This window comes from Girardinichthys multiradiatus, chromosome 13, assembly GCF_021462225.1.
Source record: "Girardinichthys multiradiatus isolate DD_20200921_A chromosome 13, DD_fGirMul_XY1, whole genome shotgun sequence".
Taxonomy (NCBI): domain Eukaryota; kingdom Metazoa; phylum Chordata; class Actinopteri; order Cyprinodontiformes; family Goodeidae; genus Girardinichthys; species Girardinichthys multiradiatus.
The window spans coordinates 38045867-38068219 of record NC_061806.1 but is presented as its reverse complement, the minus strand read 5'-3'; the positions used below and the strand labels follow the sequence as shown (position 1 = coordinate 38068219).

General features: G+C 41.6%; 1 protein-coding gene across 3 annotated transcripts; it reads left to right on the top strand.

Annotated features, from left to right (window-relative positions):
• The first annotated feature begins 1886 nt into the window (after positions 1-1886).
• LOC124879729 (adhesion G protein-coupled receptor B1-like) lies at positions 1887-21698 on the top strand. 3 transcript variants are annotated; one of them, XM_047384452.1, is made up of 32 exons: positions 1887-2400; positions 4934-5821; positions 6577-6726; positions 6821-6919; positions 7012-7173; positions 7418-7582; positions 8625-8789; positions 8888-9052; positions 9147-9248; positions 9340-9446; positions 9538-9732; positions 9858-9926; positions 10885-10993; positions 11330-11473; positions 11567-11636; positions 11747-11849; positions 12237-12280; positions 13306-13432; positions 16243-16346; positions 16444-16546; positions 16646-16796; positions 16910-16979; positions 17078-17144; positions 17254-17339; positions 17662-17833; positions 17960-18055; positions 18170-18206; positions 18331-18941; positions 19037-19072; positions 19202-19306; positions 19521-19571; positions 19777-21698. In XM_047384452.1, the coding sequence occupies exons 2-32, from the start codon at positions 5113-5115 to the stop codon at positions 19972-19974; spliced, it is 4572 nt and encodes a 1523-aa protein (XP_047240408.1). In that variant the 5' UTR covers positions 1887-2400; positions 4934-5112; the 3' UTR covers positions 19975-21698. The 3 variants fall into 3 exon arrangements, with proteins under 3 accessions (XP_047240408.1, XP_047240407.1, XP_047240409.1); XM_047384451.1 differs by having other exon boundaries at positions 18167-18206; XM_047384453.1 differs by lacking the exon at positions 19521-19571 and having other exon boundaries at positions 18167-18206.
• Positions 21699-22353: the final 655 nt, after the last annotated feature.

Sequence of the window (22353 nt, the reverse complement as noted above, 5' to 3'; positions counted from 1 at the left end):
CAGATTCTCACAACTGATCTCTTTAACCTATAATTTAGACCCGCAATTCTAATTGACCATCAAGAACCCAAATTAGACTTAGTCCTCCTAGTGTCATATTCTGGAATAGGAATTGGAAATTGCATATTTTTATGTGTAGTTTTGTACAGTATGTGGTAATTCTCCCATAAGGGTGACTCCTCACTCCCATATCACTTGAGTAAACCGGGGAACAGTGTTGACAAAAGAACATAACTGATGATCATTGCTTTATTAGAGTCCATGTTTTACACCCCCTGACTCATGCATGCTGCTTGGATTGGACTGTCTTTTTTTTAATACTGATCAGGTTTTTTTCACACGTGGAGCTTGAGCTGAAGGAATTGAGCCAGCATTACACAAACAGCCAGACACCCACGTCAGGTTATCCCTTTCACACTTCGAGAACTACCCAGATCCGCCCAACATCCCCGGAGAGAAAGGCAGAAAGGGAGGAGCGCCGGTTCCTGTGTGCATGAGCGTTGTTGTATATGTGAGTGTGTGTTTCAAGGAGAAAAAAATGATCAAGGGACAGACAGTTCTGCAACATAGCACTGCCTGCAGGGTATCGAGACCCAAAAGTGCCAACATTACCATAAAAATATCATTGCTTCGGTAAATATTTATATATGTAATAGTTTAAATAAAACTAGAATGAATATAATATTTATATTAATGTGTCAGTAATTAATAAAGACACCATTAAATCACTGATTATAAAATTATTAAGTTAATTTTTGTCAATTGTATTAACATTTCTAATGATTTTAAAGAAATACATTTATTTAAATATTTATTGAATGCATGTTTTATTTTATTTTATGTAAATTGTCACATACATAAATATTAATTTATTGACATAATTATCTGTTGAGTTGAAATATATCAAATAAATTAAAATGCTATATTACTTATACATGTGCAAGTAATTTATTATTACACAAGTAAGTAATTAAATTTTAGAAATGAATCATTAAACATGAGGTTAGCAATGTTAAAAACATATATAAGAAATTTGGTATTCTTATTTATTTTTCCTGTGCGTCATTAAATAATAAAAAAATGAAATGTGTTTGTATGTATTTCCAATTTCATTTAAAGTGTCACATGCATAAATATTTATTGCATTTTTTTATTTATAAAATCATTTTTTATATGATTTTGTTTATTGCACTGTAGCACTTTTGACTCTATATTGCCACTCACCTCAACTTTTAATCTGTTGAAGTGGCTCTCTACGGATATTCTACAGCATCATCTCCGAGGATGAATAAAAACAAAGGCATTTAATACCTTTTTCTAATCTCTAATGAGGGGATCGGACTTTAATGCCATTAATGATTGCTCACAAAGTCACAAAAAAGCTCATAAATGTGTGTTTTGAACGTTAACAAATAAACATATTCGATATCTGTGTGCAAATGTTTATGCTGACATTCATTTATGCCGTTTTGCCATTCATCTGAAAGACAATTGATCTCTCTTCATTGCGTCCCCTGCACACCTATTCCGTTGATCCTCTTTCCGGTACCTTTGGCTGTGCGTTCATATCTGCGTAGTTTGCTCTTCATTATCGTGTGTCTACCAGCATAGATCCCTCCCCTCCTCTCTCGGTTCAGCTCCCTCCCTCCTCCGTGCGCTGACACACTCCCTCTCTCACACTTCCACGCGCACGCGTACGCACGCACTCGCATACACAGACGCGTCTCCTCCGCACAGGAGCCGCACACTCTGCTCCCTCCTCCCCTCCTTGTGATGCTGTCTCATTCACTTCGCTACTCCATCCACGCACTGACTCCAACTTCAAGCCATGGGAGGGGCGGGGTGGGATATATAGCGCCGAGTGGAGGCCACAAGCTACACTGAGACTGGACCCACTTGCAGTGCAAAGACCACAAGCAAGAAGACTCCGAAGCCGGGAGTAGAAGTACCAACATTTTTTATCCTGGAGCTTAGAGAGAAACAAAGACAAGCGAGAACGGACTGTCTGCTGGAGCTCCGACAACAATCAATTTGTCCCTTCGCTATACGCCGTTTCCTTCCTTTTGGATAGGCTATAGCAGCTAAACAAAGTTGGTAGTAAACTCTTTGGAGTTTGGTTAGAGTCGCTTTCAATTTTTCTTTGCTTGTGAGAGTGGACTGCACTGAAACTTGGGATCGATCCCCGCTCTGGGGTTCGAGGGTTTGAACCTGGCGCATCCTTTCGGCGATATTCAAAGAACTGCGAAAGTTTTTGGCCAGGAGCACAGATCTGAAGACTTTGAGGTCTAGTCAGACGTTTTCGAGAGACGAATTCAGCAGCTGCTACCATATCCGATCCGAAACGCTCGGACCATACCGGTTAGAGAGCCGCTGATAAGACTTCAAAGAAGCATTTTCGAGGTAAGAAACAAGTGGATAGTCTTTGTTAATTTGTCTGAATGTGTTTTCTTCAAGATAAAGTGAGGATGAGCGATGTGAATGCGTTTGCTTCCGCTGATTTTAAAGTTGTATGTCGCTGTCCGTGGTACTGAAACTCAGAAACTTTGTCTGTTGAATGTTCCAGTTCCTGTATGCATCGACGTGACAATGGTTGTTTATTTCCATGCAGATTTGAACTGTTTAAACTAACTCTGACACCCTGCTACTGTCAGAGTAGTATGGCGAGTGTCACTGTGCAGACAAGCGAGGCAGCAGACATAAAGTTATACTGACGCAACAGGCTGCTTCATAGAACTTTCTGGTTTGCCTTTAATGTTTGGATTATTATGAGAGATTTGATGTGGTTGCAGAAAACTGACAATGATTATATACAATGCAAACACATTAAGTCTGAAATTTAAAGAAAGATGCGTCTCAATCATCTGGATCGGCTTTGCTTGACGTGTTCAGTATGAAACGAATGCAAAAGCCCGTTTCAACCCTACAAACTGGGATCATTTCTGCAGTATGCAATCAAATGTTTGCCGTCGTTGAATATGTTTTGTTTCCTGCAAAGCCTTAAAGTCTACATCCATGCACATGTGCAGTGGCTGCAGCGAAAGAAGAAGTGCGATTTTTTGGAAGTAATGACACATTAATAGGTGCAAACATTGCTTCTTTAAGTGTTTTTCATTAGAAAGAGAGAAGCTTGATACAGACCTTGTCATTCTTTCTGCAACACTGAACTGATATTTTTATCAAATAAACAGATAATCCTGAAAGTATGACAACTGGAATAACATTCAGAGAATTCTTCTAACAAAATAACTTCTGCTGGCTTCAAGGTGCATTCATGGTAGCTAGTTTGACAAACAGGCATCAGTCTGTAAGATTTCACCTGTCATTTCACAGCTTTCTGGTTCAGTAAGCATTCAAACTTCTAATTACCAGTTTGTCTCAATCAGCAGTCGATAAATATGACATATTCAAGCCCCTGCCGGCACATTCTTTATTCTTTTACAATGATTTGTTCTTTTACTTATTCATTGCTGCACCTGTAGCTTCTACAAAAGTCTGCTCATTAGCATCAACAGAAAGCATGACACAGATGGCAAATGTGGAGGTTTTTCACACTAGTCTGCAGAAAACAAGCTGTCTCCATAACAACAAACTCCCCACTCTTTAGGCAGCCTGCTATGCACAAAATTTGTTGTTGACGACAGCAAATGGACAAGGGGCAGAAAGGTTTGGGGAGGGTGGAAGCAGTTGGGGAGGGTAGGGAGAGTTCTCCCGCCACAGCTGGACTTTCCTTTTCAAACTCTTTCTCATCAGATGGCCATTCATGGTGCTTCCTGTTGACAAAGGGGCGGGGGAGAGAGAGAAAGACAGCCGCTGACACAAGGCAGAGGTCTCAGCTGCATTGCTCACAAAGATGAGACGAGCGAAGAGAGAAGGGGTGCGAGGGAGCGAGGCAGGGAGTGTGGGAGAGATGTGATGGATGTAATTATGAGCAGTTTATTTGAGAAGTGCAGGTGCTTCTCACAGTCGCTTCAGCTGTGCGATGAATCCCACGTTTAAATGCAAGCTTTTGCCGCAAAATGTGAAATAGCCATTCATTTGTCCCTAATAATATATTTCATGATTTATAAGATGCAGAAATCATATCGTAATGAAAATAGTTAAATATATTATAAAGACTAAGATGGAAAACATGATAAAGCACAAAACTAGATCTGGCTGCATACAAAACTTGTTGCTGAGCAACAGCTTTACTCTCTTCTTAGCTCCAAGGAGTGTCTCCTTTCCCCTGATTTTTCTCAGAAATACTGAGATTTAGACAGCAACTCTGCAGAGCCACCATTGTAAAAGAAGCGTATTTGCAAGATGAGAAACAAAAATAGTAAAATTACTCATATGCATAAAGACCATCTGCAGAGTGGCTAAACATTGCATGCACAAAATATATTTTCTCAGGATGCATTCACCATAACGTGCAAAGTCACAGTATTTAACATCATTTTACTTTATGCCCTGCTAAGTAATGCTGGAAATATTCCTAATGCAATTTATGAGATGCCTTTGCAGTGTATGTAATCACCCCTAACCATGGCTGCAGATGATTTTTTTTCCCTGTTTACCTCTTAATAAGAGGAGTGGATTGCACAAATAATGGCACTACTATGCGTCTGCAGTTGCCAGTGGCGAAGCTTGTATGGACGTCATACTGACGCACACAGTTAGGTGTGTGGGAGGAAAGAGCAAGAGCTTGGAGATACCAGTGTGCTGTGAAGGACTGTAATTGCTCTGCCACAGCAATTATTTTCCAGAGAACAGGGCATTTTAGATCATTCAACATAGCCTGAAACCCTGTGATACAGATCAGACAACAATTTCTGCTGCATAAATATGAGCTTAACAATGGGTTCAATTAAAATGCATTGTATTCTGCAATGCACACTAATAACTGTCAATGTGAAAGCACACTAACAGATTTGTTATGTTTTTTTTCCAACAGATCCCTCTCTGAGATAACAAATAGTCTGATGCATTAAAACAAAAGCAATCTTCAGAGGGGTTTCAGAAGATAATCAAGAGATCTGAATCAAGTGCAGTAACTTGCAACAAAGAAATCAAAAAAACAACAAAGTTAAAACGCAGATTTCACCAACACCATCTTCTACCTAAGCCGACCCAATGCCAATGGCGTGGTCAGCACTTACCGGCCCTTGTGTGGCCCTCATCCTACTCTTCTTCGGTTTGACCTCTTGCACTCCCTCTGGACCGGCCTCTGCAACCTGTGCCACCTTGGAGCAGAGCCGCTTCTTTGGTGTGTTCTCCTCCACAACCACCCTGCCCTCTTCACCATGTTCCTGGACTCTGCAGAACCCTGATCCACGCCGCTACAATGTCTACATGAAAATCACCAAACCCACCGACTCCTGCGTCCCTCGCCAGATCAAGACCTTCCAGTTCGACTCCTTTATCGAGACCTCTCGCACCTACCTGGGTATGGAGAGCTTCGATGAGGTTGTCAGGCTGTGTGATGCTTCTACTACTGTTACCTACCTGGAGTCAAGCAAGCAGTTCCTGCAGATCCGCAAGGTGGCCCCGAGGAATGCCCTAGAGGTTGCTGGAGAAGAGCATGGCGTTGGCGAGTTCAAGGCCGAGTTTCTGGTTGTGGGGAAGAGGAACCCAAGCATGCCCGCCTGCCAGATGTTGTGCCAGTGGTTGAACAAGTGCCTGAACAGCAGTACCCATGATTATCCCTGTGGCATCATGAACACCCCCTGCCAGTGCTGGGAGGCCCCAAAGAGGAAGCCAGGAAGCTGCTACAGGGGTGGCGTCTATGTTGAAAAGTGCACTCCTGTTTCCAAAGACAACGCACGTGATGCTGAGATTATCAGTAAGTATGGTTTTGCTTTTAAATTTGAAAAATTGAAAAATAAAAAAAAAAGAACACAGAAAAAGAAGTCTCCATCAAAACAGTTAATTTAGCTGAGTAAAGGGACCAAGTTCTCAAAAACTCCAAAACAGCTCTGCAGGCTACAATCATCCACTGCTTCTGGAGTGTGTCTAATGAGCTGTTGAGATTAATGATCCATGTCTGCAGAGACAGAGTTCTTGCTCTACAACCTCACAAAATAATGAGAGGTAAATCAAAGCTGTTAGGGATATTTACCATTGCATCTTTAGAGCTAAGTAGCATCACCTCCTGCACCTCACACATTGCTCAGCTTTGCACCAAGACTTGCACAGAGAGCCTGTTTGTGTGTCACGTTGAAAAGGAACACAAAGACCTCACAGTCGGCTGGTAGCAGAAATCGAAGAGCTGCACTTGCTGTAACCATAGCAACATGCACTCACACACACCAATCCGACTGAGGTTCAGACCAAGTGGATAAAAGCAAACAGTCGCATTTTAAAACGAAATTTCTATCGCATAGTTCTGCTCATAAAGAAACGTCCTTGCTCATTTTCAACACATAAAGAACAAATTACTCACTTCCTGCTCTTAAACGTGAAGTTAGAAAACTGAATCATGCTTTTACACAAAGGTAGTAATACAGTTTCAAATAGCTGTAATTTTTTTCTCTCAGCACTTGTAGTTTCCAACTCTTCTCAACACGTCCCCCCTCGTTTTTTCATTTTTCCCTGTAGAGAGCTGGGCAGGTTGGGGCCGCTGGTCTGTGTGCAGCCAGGAGTGTGGTGGTGGAGTCCAGGTGCGTAGCCGAACCTGCCAGCCTGAGGATGGAGTGTGCGAGGGAACTGTTGAGGAAGGCCGTGCCTGCAACCCTCAGCCCTGCATTGGTAAGCTATAATTTTGTCATTGAATCAGAAACACTTCTGCAGGTGGCTGGGCTATAAATCCATAACTACGCTTTTTTTATTTCAACTTTCACAGGCAAAGAGAGGAACAGGAGCCAAGGTCTGCGTGCCATTGTTGGTCTGAAAAGGGACAACGCTGATGAGTCCTACCCTGGAGCTGTTGCAACTCAAACAGGTTGGATAACAATGAAGTCCTGCCACATATAGATGACTGAAATGAAGCAACACAATCCCCTAACCTTAGACTGTTTATTGTCCTCACAACAGATGCAAAAACAGACGAGTGGGCCTCCTGGAGCACATGTTCCGTCACCTGTGGGGAAGGCTGGCAAAGCCGTTCCCGCCTCTGTGCCACTTCTTCCTTCACCACCCAGTGTACAGGACCCCTGCGTGAGAATCGATCATGCAACAATTCAGTTGTCTGCCCTGGTGAGTTTTTAAATCATAACATGAGCATGGCAGAAAGCATAAGTCTCAATGATATCCTTTAATGCCAATTAGACAAGTTAGAAAAGCACTTTTTTATGCAGAAATGTAAAACTTAACCCAAAAGTGCCCCAAAAAGGCATCTTGATCCAGAGGCACCTTCAGAATGATCTTCCAGAGATTTTTAACAAAATGTCTTACATTGCTTAACTAATCATCAATTATGAATTTCATAACTTGCTTGCAGTGGATGGTGCTTGGGATGAGTGGACCCCCTGGAGCCTGTGCTCTTCCACATGCGGCCGTGGTTACCGGGACCGTACCCGCACCTGCAAGCAGCCCCAGAATGGAGGACAGCCTTGCCGCGGCCCCACGAGACAAACCAAGTTCTGCAACATTGCTGTCTGCCCAGGTGAGAAGCATATCTTGTTTTATTCCTTTGAGAAAAAAAAATCCAAATATTCCTTTGGAGCCCAGATTGTTCTGTTAAAAGCTCACAATAACAAGCTCATGATGTGATGCTTAACTCTTCCTCTGACTGATTCATTTATGAAAGCCTAATTAGGTCACCAATTTGTATCAGCATCATCACAACTGCAGTGGCAGGTTGCAATTTCACCTGACTCACCAGAATAAAAGCATCTGTGGATGTTAGTCAGTGGCTTAAGCTGTCTGTGACTCATGGTCACTTGGCCCGGTAGAAGTCAATCTTCTATTGCACCACCTACTCAAGTACTTAAAAGTTTTACCTCTGAAGTTACTGCAGCACCGTATTGGTTGTTTTCAGGTTTAATAGTCATCATTTACACATGCTTTTTATGTAAGTCTTTTTTAGTCCGGGTTTTGTTGCAGTTCCACCGTATCACCAGCAGATGTCTCTGTTTAACAAAAGAAAAGAGAAAATGAAAAGAAGAAATGGAAAAGTCATTACAAGATGATTGTGTATTTTATTTGAAACTCAGAGGAAATTATGTTTATGATTAATATCCAATTTGGCTGTAATATGAATGTTATTTAAATATTCACTTTTGTCCTAGAAATGAATGGCAATGGCAATTCAATTGTTTTATTTTTTTATTTTTTTATTTTAATACATCTGAGCTTGTAGCAAGCCTCAAACATAAATTGCCAATTTAAGTCCTCTGGTTTCATCATTCAAGAATATTCTTTCTTATCAGTCACTGCCTTTTATTAAAAACTCAAAACTATAATTGCATCCATAAATTGGCTAAAATAACTGACCCATTCAAACTTTAAATTTGCCACCTTTATAGTTGAAGGGCAGACAACTGAGATCTAACTTTCTGTTCTGCTTAAGCTTAGCCTAAGTGGGTCATGTGAGATGTTAATAGCATCAGTGAGTTCGTCATGATGTCTGCAGAGGCCCGAGGGTCTGTCTTGTCCTTGCCATGCCCATAACTCTCCTGTGTACACGTTCCTCTGCTCCCCTCTAGTGGACGGATCCTGGAATGAGTGGTCAGCCTGGAGTACCTGCTCTGCATCATGCTCCAATGGCACCATGCAGAGAACCAGGGAGTGCAACGGGCCATCTTACGGAGGCTCCGAGTGCCATGGCAGCTGGAAAGAGACAGCAAACTGCTTCCTGAAAGAATGCCCCGGTGAGTCATAAAATAAATCCCAGATCCAACTTTTGAGTTTTATTTAACAGGGTAGAATGAATATTTATTTATATATATATATACATTATTGTCTATAGTTAATGGAACCTGGCATTCATGGAGCTCATGGGGAAGTTGCAGCCAGATCTGTGGTGGTGGCTTTCAGCAGAGACAGAGAGTCTGTGAGGGCCCTTTCTTTGGAGGAGAACCTTGCCCCGGTGAAATCAGAGAGCAGAAGCGCTGCAATGAGAAGCGATGCCCTGGTTAGTGTCTCCAGCACAATGAATTAATATAATCTTTTTAGAAATCCAAAAGAAAGTAGGGAACTAACCATGCATCAACTGGTTCTGAATTTAGAGCCCCATGAGATCTGTCCTGAGCAGAACACCGGAGACATTGTGTGGAAGAAAACCCCTGCTGGAGATGTTGTTGCTGTTGCCTGCCCTGCTGATGCTTCAGGTACTTTAACAGCCTGGTTGCTGACTTTATGCATTAGACTTTCCCCCATCTACATTAAAACTAAACCAAGAGTTCTTCATCTCATCAACAGGTCTGATTCTGCGTCGTTGCACCCTTGATGCTGTAGGTCTTGCTTCTTGGGAGAACCCCACTTACACCCAATGTGTTTCCAAGAACTACGAGAACATTCAGATGCTGGTAGGCCTCCAAAAAGCATCAACAATGTGCTAAAAATTTAAATTATTGAGGGTAAGACATTTTAAATAACCTTTTAACTCTGTCTCTGCAGTCAAGGCACTACATCTCCAAAGCACAGATTGGGCAAAGCGTTGATGGTGTTGCTGAGGTGATTTCCCGCTTGAGATTCTCCTCTGATGAAAAAGCCAAGTACAGTGGTGACCTTTTGGCCATTATGGAGATCATAAACAACACCACAGAGGTGTACAAGGAAACCAAGCTGAGGCTGAGCACTGCTGACATAGAGGTAAGCTCCAAGGGCTCAAGAGATCCACAAATTTAGAGTTAATACCTTTTAAGGAAAAATAGCATCTAATTAGGATGGGCTTGGTGTCTTCTCACACCTCTACCTTTGTATTCCATGATGTGCAGAACTACGTCCAGACTATCAGCAACCTACTGAAGGAGGAACATCGTGACAAATGGGAAGAGGCACAACTGGTATGTGACAAGAATGTGTGACTGTAAGAGTTCAAAAAAGCAAAGGGGGTAAAATAATAAAAATAAGCCTATTATAAAATACTATACATACTCATCTAAATAGGATGAGTGTGTGAAGAAGAAATCTCAGAAAATATCTGCAAGGGAGTGCATAAGTACCAAGAAGATGAGGAACATATATTAAATGTGCTCTAAAATAAATGTTTATTCACTCAAACCTTTTAATTTAAACAGAAGTTGCAAAACCAAAGTATTAGATGAGATGTGCAGGCATTCACTCCTCCAATTTGTGAAACTCAGATTAGCCCGAACAGAACTTTGTCACGTTTGACCAACTGTCGACAAACCTCCCCCACACTCCTATGACGCTTGCAATGTTCCTGCATGTTTCTTAATAAAGTCCAGCCTCCAAAAAAAAGTTGTAATAAACACACTGTTTCATGCACAAACTGATCTGAGAGCAGGAGGGTGAGTTACCGAGGCCAGTGCCTCTCTGAATCAGGGAAAATCACTACTCCCACTCTGCAATCTGCGTGTCTCCATGCCATCCCACATACTGACGGCTGCTGCTGTATAGAAACACAGGCAGAACATTTCATGCAAAAGCGCACACCTCGCGCCCACATCACTGCTCTGCTGCGTCAGAGACACGCAAGTCAGGTGGCCCTCCCTTTTCACAGAGAGAAAAAGAGACGGGACAAAAAAAAATACAAAGTATGAATCAACATCCATTTATGGCCAATCGAACATTCTAGGGTTGCATAGCAGCAAGAATTGTGCGTTTTCTCATCTTTTTTTCAGTCAGCCAGAAAACCCTCTGAAAAAATAAGCACTAGCTGGAACCTGTGCATCCATAAATAATCAGTAAACTATAGCTGTGCTTGACTGAGCAAATAAACTAGATGTATATGCTGCTATTTCTGAATGTTCCTTTTTTTCTCCATCTTCTCTCACTTAGATGGGTGCCAACATCAAGGGGTTCCTCCGCCTGGTCGAGGACATTGTGAACATGATTGGCACACAAATGAGCGGCTTTCAGGACATTTACGAGGTCACAGAGAATTTAGGTGAGCCCGGTTTCCTGTTCAGTCAGGCAGAATGATATGTCCTTTGGTAAACCAGAAAGTCTATCAATCTCAATATAGGTGCTGTACAAGTAGAACCTGAATTCTCTGGTTATCAATTTAGTACAAACTCTAGTCCATCAACTGCTAACTGCAAGATGTAAAAGCTCATATGGCAACCAGATTTGACAGAAATACAGTATTTTTTAAGAATAATTAAATGTAAAAATACAGACATCACACAGTGAAGATCCTATTCTATGTCAATTTATGAGCTTAACAAGGTATGAGTATCTACTCACAAAGTCCCCTTTGGATGTTATCATTTGTACCTTTCAGTGCTGAGCATCCACAAGCGCCCAACGACCACGAGCTCTAACTTCACCTTTCCCGTGAAGGGCTGGAGGGGGATGCTGGACTGGGTCAGGACCTCTGAGGAGAAGGTCACCGTGTCCCGTGATGCTCTGTCACTCAAACCGTCTGGTAAGATCATATAAATTTAACATTTTTGTCAAAGAAATAAATCAGCATGTGAGATTTGGATTAAAGACTGAGTGGAATTTTGTTTCTTTTCAGATGGCAATGATGCTTTTGTGACCGGCATTGTCCTTTACAGAAACCTTGCTTCAATTATGTCCTTTCAGAGGTAACATTACTGTGTTTTAATATTAAGTCTCCATATTCCTGCATTCTTATTTCACAGTCTTACGCATCTAAGATCAAGCTTTGACAGTAAAATGTGCTCTTCCTCTACAGTAACACCACCCTGCTCAACTCCAAGGTGGTGACCGTGATTGTCAAGCCCACTCCGACTCTTCTGTCGACCCCTGTCGAGATCGAGTTCCCCCACCTGCATAATGTGAGTTCCTAATGATCAGCCTAATGGAAAAATATCAGGCTCCCTGTGGGTGTTTATGTAACACATTGCAGAGAGAGTGACATTTTCCTGACATTTGCTGCGACACTTTGACTTTTGCGTCAGCTGAAACCCAGCAAACATCTCAGAAGCAACCAAATGGTCACTCGATAATGAGAAATCATGCACAATAATTACAGTCTGCAGCTGATAAGTGGCTGTTTTTAGTTTCATTAATGCATCACAATAGGGTGGGGTGAAAAAAAATGTGCATGTTGTGGCTAGCAAGCTGTTGCATCTCACATGTTTGTAGTAAAGTGTCCCACCCCACGTTTCCCTTTTCTGTAGAGAGATTTCTCACACTGACCTCCATCTGCCTCTTTTTTGCAGGGCACCGTGAATGAAACATGCCTCTCATGGGACGAGAGCGAATCGTAAGTGTTAACTGATGGGTTTTGTTTTGGCTTTTTTTCCTTGAATGCACATCTGACCATTACTCATCTTTTTTTAAGTGAAAGGGATGGCCTTTTCAGTTAAAATGGTGCCTCTTGTCTGGTTCTTCACAAACATCTGTTACCATTTACACAAACCTATAAGACAGAAAACAATCCTCATTCCACATCTTTTTCGTGTTAGTAATTTATACAAGGGGGACAAAAGAATGACTAAGACACGTGAAAGTTGACTCCTTAGTCTCAGGCTCAATCAACAGTCTGGCACATTTGCAGACACCTGGATAGAGTAAAGAAATGAACGCAACTGTAGCTGGCTTGCAACTCATTTCAATCTTTAAAGTGTACTCAAAAGCTTTTAGCTTCTCCATGACCCCTGAACTGCATCTTAACACATATTTATATAATATTTTGCATATTTTAATGAGAATAATACTGGTATGGTTTATGCTGCCTTGCTCAGCTGTCCTTCCATAATAGTCTGAACCGGATGGCTATATGATGCCAGTCAGAAGCTGGGGGCTCTCCTCTAACTGCAACAAACAAATGTATTGCTGCATAGTATGATCTCTTGGATGTGATAAAAATGGCAATAATTAATGCCTTATGTTCTCCTGTTATGAGGGGACACCTTGTTCCTTGTCCACCATGAACTGGATACATTTTGCATGTAGACATAAAGAGGAAAGAATGTGATAAGGATTATGCTAATTGTGGCATTTGTGAAGCTCTATCACAATTAATCATGACACGCATTACAATTAATCACAAGCACATTAATCCTTGGGTGTAATTTTGCACCCAGGTTGCACAAAATTGTATTTTGTGTCTCAGAAATAATTTTTTGGTATCCTTTTTTTATGTTAAAGCGCTGAAAAAAATCTTGTTGGTTTATTCTTATTATTTCTCATCACATATTTATTTAAAAAAAAACATGAAGAAATAGCTCAGATCAGAGATTTGTCAGATCTCTCCTCTCCTAACTCCCCCTCTCCTCTCCTGTGCAGCTCCTCTCTTCTTGGCTCTTGGTCTGCTCGGAGCTGCAGAGCGGTGCCCGTTCATTCACACAGAACCAAATGCGTGTGTGACAGCCTCTCCACCTTCGCCATCTTAGCGCGCGTCAACTTCGACTCGGTAAGTCTCCTGTCTGTTCCCTGTGAGGGCTTGTTTTTCTTTTTCCCGTTCACACGACGTGCATGCCAAATGTCTCCTGCAGTGTGAATGCGGTGCAGCGAGGGAGCGGATAGGGACTTGTTGTTTTCCAGTGAGCGGCTTTGCAGCAGCGCTCCTTTGTCTCCGCGCAGGTGCCGCGGATCGGAGAATCTGCCTGTTTCTCTACTGAGAAAACATTCAAACATTCAACATGTCGCGATTATATTTTCTAGTAAAAAATGTCCATGTTAATGTTTGTAACAGAATACTAACATCATGCTCGTATTTACAGTGCATCTTGCAAGAATAAATTAAGAAAGGTGCACAACAAATGAGCTATTGCTAAATGTTTGCTCTAATTGTAGCCGTTTTGATGGTTTTCGAGATTGATTGCTTTATAAGTAATTATTGTGCATTGCTGTATTTCTTGCGCAAAAGCAATATAGATTGTGCAGCTTCCATACTCTGTCATCTTGAGGTGTGAAAACCGTCAAGCAGAAAGGAAATCTAATCAACAGATATCGAATAGATTCTTCCATCTTTCTTGATTCCATTAGTTTGCGGATAAGCACATAACATTGTACTGCAGTTTATTTCAACTGCTAAATCCGTAGTTTTTGCTTCTTTATGCTCCAACTTGTTCACATCCTAAATTTGACTTGACTTACTGCTGCCAACCTGAACAGCAACCCCTCCTCATCTCAACATCCCCACCACAGTAGAAAAGAAAAAGGAAAAAAGGCAGCTGAGCCAATCATTTCCTCTGCCAATATCTCTGAATTCTCAATTACATGCACCCCACCCTCCTCCTCCAGCTTCGACTTCTCCTTCTTCTTCAGTAGCAGCAGCAAGATTTAAAATGCCAGAGAGGCAGACCAATGAGAGACAGACTATGGTCATGCACTGATTGCAATGCACTCATTTCTTCTTCTCCCCCCCAACACCACCAACCCCACATTGCCTGACTTTTTGTATATCCTTTGATGTGCGCTGTGGACACTTTTTAATAACAACGTCTTCCATGAAGAACATCAGTGAGATTTGAGTAGCAGAAAAAACAGAGTGAGCTTTGGAGGAAAAAACAACCAAATGTTGCAGTGTGTTAGCTCTCATTTGATGTGCTTTTGACACCATGGTTCCCATAAGAGGACAGAGGACGCAATTGACCACTCCTAATATACAAATTTTAAGATTGAGGGTCTCTGAACACACTATTTAAAATTGGAGCACATGATCCGGTCAAGGACGTACTTCATATTTAGGTCCAACTGGCTGTCTGGGGCTCACTTAGCCAAGTGAGCAAGATTCGACCCAGATACAAAGAGGAAAGGAAACAGGACACCCTGTATCAACTGTGTTATACCCCAGATTCCCTGCAAGCTGAGGCAGTATGACAACTTACCCCTCTGCTAACTGCCATCTGGCTGGGGATGCTACTCGTGTGGAGTTTGAAACTAATTTACCACACTAAATTAGTCTCATTCTGCCACGGGCAAAATTCTCCATCTGTGCTTTGATATTCGTTAAGCATCTTCCCATCGCACTTATAACCTGAGATGCACCAATCAGGCTTTTCCTGGCCAGTATCGATTTGCAATTTTCTTGAAGGTCTAACCTGCCAATTATGAATTTTCTTTCTAAGGACTTTAACACATAAAATAGAAACAAAATGTGCTGCAGCTCTATTGATAAAGATAGAAGTTTTCAGCAAAAAATATGAGATCAGCCTTAATTAGGTATCAAAGCATAACTCAAAAAAAAAACCCAAATAATTCAGATTACATGCTGTTTTGTTTATCAACCATAAATGGTTTTTGGTTTTGATGAATTCGAATGAACGGGAACAACTTTGATTGTTCAGCTATTGACATGCCGATTGCCAACCAGAACCAATAAAGGAAAAAATGTCCTATTCCGATCTCTCACTGACTGACTGATACGTTTCTACTTATACTCCTGCTAATGTATACCCTGCAGATTTTCAACATTCAAGGATATTTCGTTGCTCACCTTTTGAGGACACATCATTGGTTTTCCATCTTTTTGCCCTCTTAGAACATTAATAGTATTATAAGTACAGCATTACAGCAAGGAGGACATCTTTGAGGTGATGACAACTGGATCAGAGGTGTGAGAGTAGCTCGTAGCCTCATTAAAAGCCTGGAGAGCATGAGCTGGGGGAACCAGCAATTATCCGCTGAGAGGGCTTTGTGAAGCTGAGATTTGTGCATTCACAATTGACCCGCTGGCGTGTGCAGCATGGAGGACAGGCAGTAGAACAACCTCTTATCCAACCTAAGCTTGGCGCCAGGTCAGCCCTGCTGGTGGCAAGAGCGGGCGCTAAGTTGATGTCACAGATTAGGAGACTGTAGTGGTGGTTTATTGCACAGGTGATAATGGTCCACCTGCTCCCCTGCAGCTCCCCCAGGGGTAGAAGAGAAGCTGTAAGTTGGCATCAAAATATTGAGGACATGCCAAACAGGGGAAAAAAAGCAGCGTGTTCTCACCCCCTCCTTTGCTGACTCCAAACCCGACCATTTGTTAGTTCAGCCCTCCATCTTTTTGACACATTCACCGTTAGGTCACCTTGCCTGAGCCGTGGCCTAATTGTGCCATTCAGCTGTTTGCCATGAGGGAGCCGTCTGCTTTTCCAGATAGTGCTCATCCAGAGGCTTCCTATTCTTTCCAGTGAATGTGTGTGAGCGTAATTGGTTTGCCTGGTGCATGACTGCCTATGTGTGTTAGTAATCATAGCTAAGAGGCATGTTTTTGGTCTTGTCTTCCCACTACAGATCATGGACAAAGCAAACCTCCCATCTGTTACCCTCATCGTCGGCTGTGGGGTCTCTTCCCTCACCTTGCTGCTCCTCATCATCATCTATGTCTCAGTTTGGAAGTAAGTATGCCTCAAGCAAATCAGCCTCTAACATTACATGATATGTAGTGATTTATCATCCAACCTCTAAACCTTTTTTATTTTTTTTAATTTTCAGGTACATTCGCTCAGAGCGTTCAGTTATCCTCATCAACTTCTGCCTCTCCATTATATGCTCAAACGCTCTCATTTTTGTCGGACAAACCCAGGTTCGCAACAAGGTAAACCGCGCTCCAAATCTAACCCACACTATCTTTATTATCTCTTGGATACAGATTTCTCACTGTACCTCTTTATCTGCTTCATCCTGGTGCCCACAGGTGGTGTGCTCTCTTATAGCTGCCCTGCTCCACTTCTTTTTCCTCTCCTCTTTCTGCTGGGTCCTGACAGAAGCTTGGCAGTCCTACATGGCTGTCACTGGTCGTCTGCGCAACCGCATCATCCGCAAGCGCTTTCTGTGCTTAGGCTGGGGTACGAGGACGAGTCTTCTTCTGCATCTCATGCTTTATCAGTCTTGCATGAGTTTTTCTTCATAGCCTTTATCCTGTTGACTCTAATTGTAATGTATATTTTTTGACCTGCAGGACTTCCTGCTCTGGTAGTTGCTGTGTCTGTGGGTTTCACTAAAGCTAAAGGATATGGAACTGTCAACTAGTAAGTTCAAGCTCATATTCTATTCTTGCTTCATATTTTTATTCATTTTTTTATTTGATAAATTAAAACTTAATATCATTAATACTTCTCTATCATAGCTGCTGGTTGTCCCTTGAGGGCGGACTCCTCTACTCTTTCGTTGGACCTGCTGCTGCTGTTGTTTTGGTTCGTATTCTAGACTTTGATTTCCAAGTTTTAGAGAGTACAAAAACTGTTTCTTTAAAATTTATTACACATAACTGCACAGTCTCATCAATAATTTCTTTTTAAACAGGTGAATATGGTCATTGGTATTCTAGTCTTCAACAAGCTTGTTTCAAAGGACGGCATCACCGACGTGAAACTGAAGGAGAGAGCTGGGTAGGTCTTATTGGTCTTCACCGTATGTGTGTGTCTTGTGTTTAAATGGAGGGAAAACGCTTATTCTTCACCAAGAACCTTAATATAATGATTAAGAGTTAATAATATACCTCTATGTACTTTACTGAAACTGTACAGGGAGTGTCCACACAGATCTCTCACAGTAGTATAGGAGTGAGACAATCTTTCGTGATTTTATGTGGAGCATGACAATCAAACAACAGCAACTTGAATTAATCTACTGGACCATATACAGGAGTCTGGGAGTGAGACTCAAACACTAATCTGATTAATTTATGTTGTTTTTTTCTTCCCTCTGCAGGGCATCACTGTGGAGCTCCTGCGTGGTTCTCCCTCTCCTTGCCCTCACCTGGATGTCTGCTGTCCTGGCCATCACCGACCGGCGCTCTGCCCTTTTCCAGATCCTCTTTGCCGTTTTCGACTCTCTGGAGGGTTTCATTATTGTCATGGTCCACTGCATCCTGCGTAGAGAGGTAGGAAGGCAATAATACCAAATGAATTGAAAGGAATAAAGATAAAAATGAATGTTAATTTTATTGTTTTTTTGATCAGGTTAAATGAGCTGGAATATTGCTTACAATTTTCCATGTATCCATTAGGTTCAGGAGGCTGTGAAGTGCAGAGTAGTCGACCGCAAAGATGATGGGAATGGAGACTCTGGCAGTTCTCATCACAATGGCCACCCTCAGCACATGGTAAATATCTTGGCCAATTGCCTTTGTAATGTCTTGAGTGCTTTTTAAATGTATTCCTAAATGAATATATGCATGCATTAAGGACTAATAGTGTTTTTATTCTTTTATCAGCAGCCTGATAATGAAAAGGATGGGGACTCAAACAGACAAGGTAAGTCCAGCACCTAAAACATTTTGGCTTGCATTTAAAATATATACATTTATGTATGAAATTTTTCATTCAAGGCGTTGTTTCTTATGTGTTTCTTATGTTTCTTTTTTTCTTTTCCCTAAAGGAATGAAGAGCTCTTCTGAAGAAAAGGTGCCTCCTCCTCAGATGCCACTTCCAATGGGCCCCAACTTCCACACCCTGCCGTCCAAGGGCAGCCACATGCAGGCTGTTCCCGAGTACTCCAGCCACACTCTCACCCTGAAGAGAGAGAAAAGCCGCCTGGCCGGAGGGGTTGACCCGTCTTGTGGGAACCCAGTGTACGTCTGTGAGGGGGAGCTCTTCCAGCAACTGGATGCGGATCTTGCTCTGGCTCAGGCCGAGGGTAGCCTCTCTGACGGCTACGTCCTGATGCCCAACACTACGTCCACCCTGAGGTCCAAACCTAAAGACGACCCGACAAAGTACAACATCAGCGTGGAGCAGCTGCCCCAGGCCAGGCTTATGCACCTCGGCGGACCCTTCGCCGAACCCCAGGCAGCCTTCGGGATGGGCTCGATACTGCCCGACCAGGTCAGCGTGTCGTATTCGGAGAGGGACTCACCCATCCAGAACATCCACAACATGTCCAGCGAGTCGCACATCACCCACAGCAGCTTGGAGAACACCTTCGAGTCCATGAACTCAATGATGTCCAAGAGCGAAACCATCTCCACTCTGTCCATGAGCTCCTTGGAGGTAGGAAGAGATAACTACTTTATGCGTTTTCTAAGACATTTTTAGCATGTTTGGAAATCTAAACTCCATTCTTTCTCTCTATTGTTGCTTTGCAGCGACAGAAATCACGATACGCTGAGCTGGACTTTGAGGTAAATATTAATTAATACATTTATTATTATTACTGTTATTATTTATTCATAATTTCTGCCTCACAGTTATAAAATATATCAAATTTCTGTAAGTTCTAATTTTGGGGATGTTTTTTCTGTCTTCTCCAGAAAATCATGCACACCAAGAAGCGCCACCAGAACATGTTCCAGGACCTGAACAGGAAGCTGCATCACACTGAGAAAGACAGAGAGTCCCCTCCATCTGACAGCAAGGTAACACCTCGTCCTATTACGCTCAGCATCTACTTTCACAGTCATTTTCAGGAAATAATGAACAAATAATTAAAAAAGAGGCAATAATACTATAAAAAGAAGACAGTAGGGAAAATAATGACCTTAAAAATGAGCTGCAACATGGTGTACTGAACTAATGTTCTTGGTACCTGGAGGTCATCTAAATAAGGATGTATTTTCTTCCTTCTTACAGTCTGTGAGATGGAGTGTGTCTTCGGGAGGAAGTGACAAAACAAACCACAGCGTGAGTGTTTATAAACAAACTCACACAAATGTCTTTCCCGTAGATGAGACACACCTTCAGATAGTTCAATGCCTCAAAGAAGGAGTTATTTCTCTGATTCCCTTCATTAGAAGATCATTTCACTTTTTAAAATAATATAATGGAATTGCTCCAGGTTGGTGACGTGATACCAGTCCTAAACACTCCTCTCTCTCTGCTCTGACAGGACAAACAGCAGGCTCCAATGGAGAGGTCTTGGGAAGGAGTCCGTGGAATACCTCAGTCACCCCCTGCATGGGTGCGCAAAGACATGGAGCCTCTCGCCGCCTCGCCTCTGGAGCTTCACTCTGTGGAGTGGGAGAAGACAAGCACGACCATCCCCCTGGTGGGGCAGGACATTATTGACCTGCAAACAGAGGTCTGAGGAGGAGAAAGGGGGCAAAGCAAATCCGCCTTGTTTCACCTCAGTCACCTTTTTTGGTTTGGGAATGGGATCCTTTCATGGATGAAGGTAGAGTAACCAAAAAAGGGGGGAAGTAAGTCCCAGAATCATTGTCTTCAAACCCTCAACCAGAGTGAGAAGGGTAGGGAGAGAAGGAAGTGATGGAGGAGTGTGGGGGTGATGGCATTGGGGATGTTTAATGTAGCTTCTCAGTGTGGACTCTCATCAGAGTGCTCCTAAAGCTCAAAGAACGGGTAGTCGGAGCGGTCAGTGGCATCCATGGGCTTGGACTGTCTGTGGCTCCATAAACACTTCCCCCGGGAGTTTCCCTGGGCCTCCGGTTTTCAGAAGATGTGCTCGACATGTCTGTGCTTCTCTCTTTTTGTCCTTCAAATCGACTTTGGAGAAACAAATTGAAAATTGGAGAAAAACATTGAAAATTTTAAAAATGGCGTGTGTTCTCCCTGCTTCTTGGGAGGCACAGCCGGAACTCTTCCAAAACGAGACGAAGGCGAAAGAAAAATAAAAGGGATTTCATGCTCCGATAGAGTGGACTTTAGTAAATGGGCACACACTTTTTTTTGTTTTTGTGCAGTGTTTTTTTTTTTTCATTTTGAGTTTGTTAGCACCCAAATCCAACAATCTTGAGCAGAAAATGAGACTCTATTGAGACTAAAACATTTCTGTCAAACTGGAAGCAAAACTTATTCATCTTGATAGTGTTTCTTGCTGTGTTTGTCTTTACTATTATTAATTATTTCCAGTGCATTGTCTATATTTTGATTTGTCTCCCCTTTTAGCCATTACTATTGTTTTCTGTTATCTACAATAGAAAAAAAAACATTTAATGCATCCACAATGTGTTGTGAGCCCATATGGACTGCATCGGGACAAACATATTGAGTGGCGATGGAAGCGCTGGTTAGTTAAATTTCCTGGTTTCTTTGATGCCAAAACACCAGCACCAGGATGAACACGGACTCTCACGCAGAAAGAGCAGTGCACTCTTGGGAATTGCCGGATGGATAACTGGCACAAAGAAGCAGGCTCTTCCATGTCGTACATGCGGATTTTAAAGGCCTTTTCATCATCGCCTTTTTTTGTTTTTCAGCCTTGCAAGACTCTTGGACTGAGCAAAGACTTCAACACATTTTGTGTTTTCAGCCATCAGTGTGTAACAGTGCAATATGATGGGCGCTTGATGCTCAAGCAATGACTGATATTATGACCTAGGCAGAGTTTTTTCCTACCGATATTTCAAAACTTTTATACCATCTTCCATATATATTTACAGAGCAAATAGATGCATTATTGTATTAGGAATATATCCATTAGAGATTTGTTTGCACAAGACTCCATATTTGGAGTTCTCTGTGAAATCATACTTCTATAGAGTGAATGAATCTCTGATTATCTCCTAACTGTTCTTCAGGATATTTGTTATTACTCTCAGCTGTAAAGCAGTGGGTAATAGAACCTCGTGTCTTCTGTAACATTGTGTTACTATAACTCAACTGTATGTTCTACCAGCCAAATCCTAATGTCCGTTTGTTTCAATTTCCTCGTCCTGCCGAAAACCCGACTTTAGTTACCTATATTGAGTATTTTCTTGTCGAGATTTCTGTTTTAACCTGTGTAAATGTACAGTTTTCACAGCACAAAAATGAATGTGAATTATTTCTAATAAAAACATCTATATCAAATAATCTGAAGCCTTTGCTCTTTTTTAATATTGATTTATTGCATCTTCTTTAAGCCTTCTTACGAAGATAAAAAAAAAAAACTATTCACTTACAAGTCTATGTCAATAAATTAGAATATGATTCAAAAGCTAACTTAAGTAATGTAAATAAAAAAACGAATCAATATGGATTCATGACAAAGGATGATACATTTAAACAATTTATTTTTGTAAATTCTGATGGGTAAAGGTAATAGCTAATTAAAACCCAAAAATCAGAGTACCTAAGAAAACACACTTATTAAGTCAGCATTTTTCTCAATGATTTTTGTAAACCATAACATAACTATGTTAAAAATCATTTTTTGTGCTCTTAAGTACAAGTCTCCAGGAGACACTGACTGTTCACAGAGTGCTGAATCCAATAAAATCAATGGAAAGTTTAGTGGAAGGAAAAAGTGTGATAGACAAAGGTGCACAAACAAATTCGGAGGATGTTTTAATTTATCGAAACTTATCAACTTATCAATTTATCAACTTTATCAATTTTTAAAGTAGTAGCAAAGACCAAATATTGCCCTTTTCTTTTTTTTAACTGTTATATACCAACCACCAAAATGTGCAGTTTGAATCACTTGATTATTTTTGTCATAGAATTTCTAGTATACATGAACATGTGT

Excerpts from the sequence above, each read along its gene's own strand:
- LOC124879729 (XM_047384451.1), top strand. The coding sequence starts at position 5,113 with ATGCCAATGGCGTGGTCAGCACTTACCGGCCCTTGTGTGGCCCTCATC. Across the intron at positions 8,790-8,887 it reads CTTCCTGAAAGAATGCCCCG|TTAATGGAACCTGGCATTCA; the intron begins GTGAGTCATAAA and ends TATTGTCTATAG. Across the intron at positions 16,980-17,077 it reads GGATATGGAACTGTCAACTA|CTGCTGGTTGTCCCTTGAGG; the intron begins GTAAGTTCAAGC and ends TCTCTATCATAG.